This window comes from Nestor notabilis, unplaced genomic scaffold (genome assembly GCF_000696875.1).
Source record: "Nestor notabilis isolate BGI_N333 unplaced genomic scaffold, ASM69687v1 scaffold4752, whole genome shotgun sequence".
Taxonomy (NCBI): Eukaryota; Metazoa; Chordata; class Aves; order Psittaciformes; family Psittacidae; genus Nestor; species Nestor notabilis.
In genome coordinates this window covers 1,590-2,015 of record NW_009918629.1, presented here as the reverse complement: position 1 = coordinate 2,015, position 426 = coordinate 1,590, and the positions used below count along the sequence as shown (strand labels likewise).

The 426-nt window shown below is 42.0% G+C and overlaps 1 protein-coding gene across 1 annotated transcript in view; it reads right to left on the bottom strand.

Moving 5' to 3' along the window:
• Nucleotides 1-238: 238 nt before the first annotated feature.
• The window catches only part of BAG5 (BCL2-associated athanogene 5), a 1,382-nt gene continuing 1,194 nt past the window's right edge, over nucleotides 239-426 (bottom strand). Inside the window, 1 exon segment of the mRNA XM_010009801.1 lies at nucleotides 239-426. This exon segment is cut by the window's right edge and continues 28 nt beyond it. Within this exon segment, the coding sequence (XP_010008103.1) occupies nucleotides 239-426 (188 nt within the window).

Here is a 426-nt window from a genome sequence, read left to right as displayed (position 1 = left end):
TTCAGAGAATCACACTTTCTTTACTTATAGCAATGACCAGAATTGCTGATGGTGTACTGACAGTTGCCATGGCAAGTGGGTGACTGCGTGGGATAGCAGACATATAGCCAAGTCAACTGCTTATGCAATCTTCGTGATATAAGCAAGCACAGAACACACCACTTGTATTATGTGCTGCCTATGAAATGCATAAAGTGCCAAAGGAAAAAACGTTCCTTTATGTCAGGCCACAGCTATTTCAGTATTCCCATTCATCCGTTTTCATGTCCAGGTAATAAAGAATATTCTGCGCGAGCTTTACCGCTTGTTTTCTGGCAGTCTTGCACCGCTCATCACCTTGGGGATCAACAGCATCAAGCGCTAGAAGCTGTTTTGTAAGAAGTTCTTCCAATCTCATGTAATTCTTATCTGTTCTGTTTCCATCAA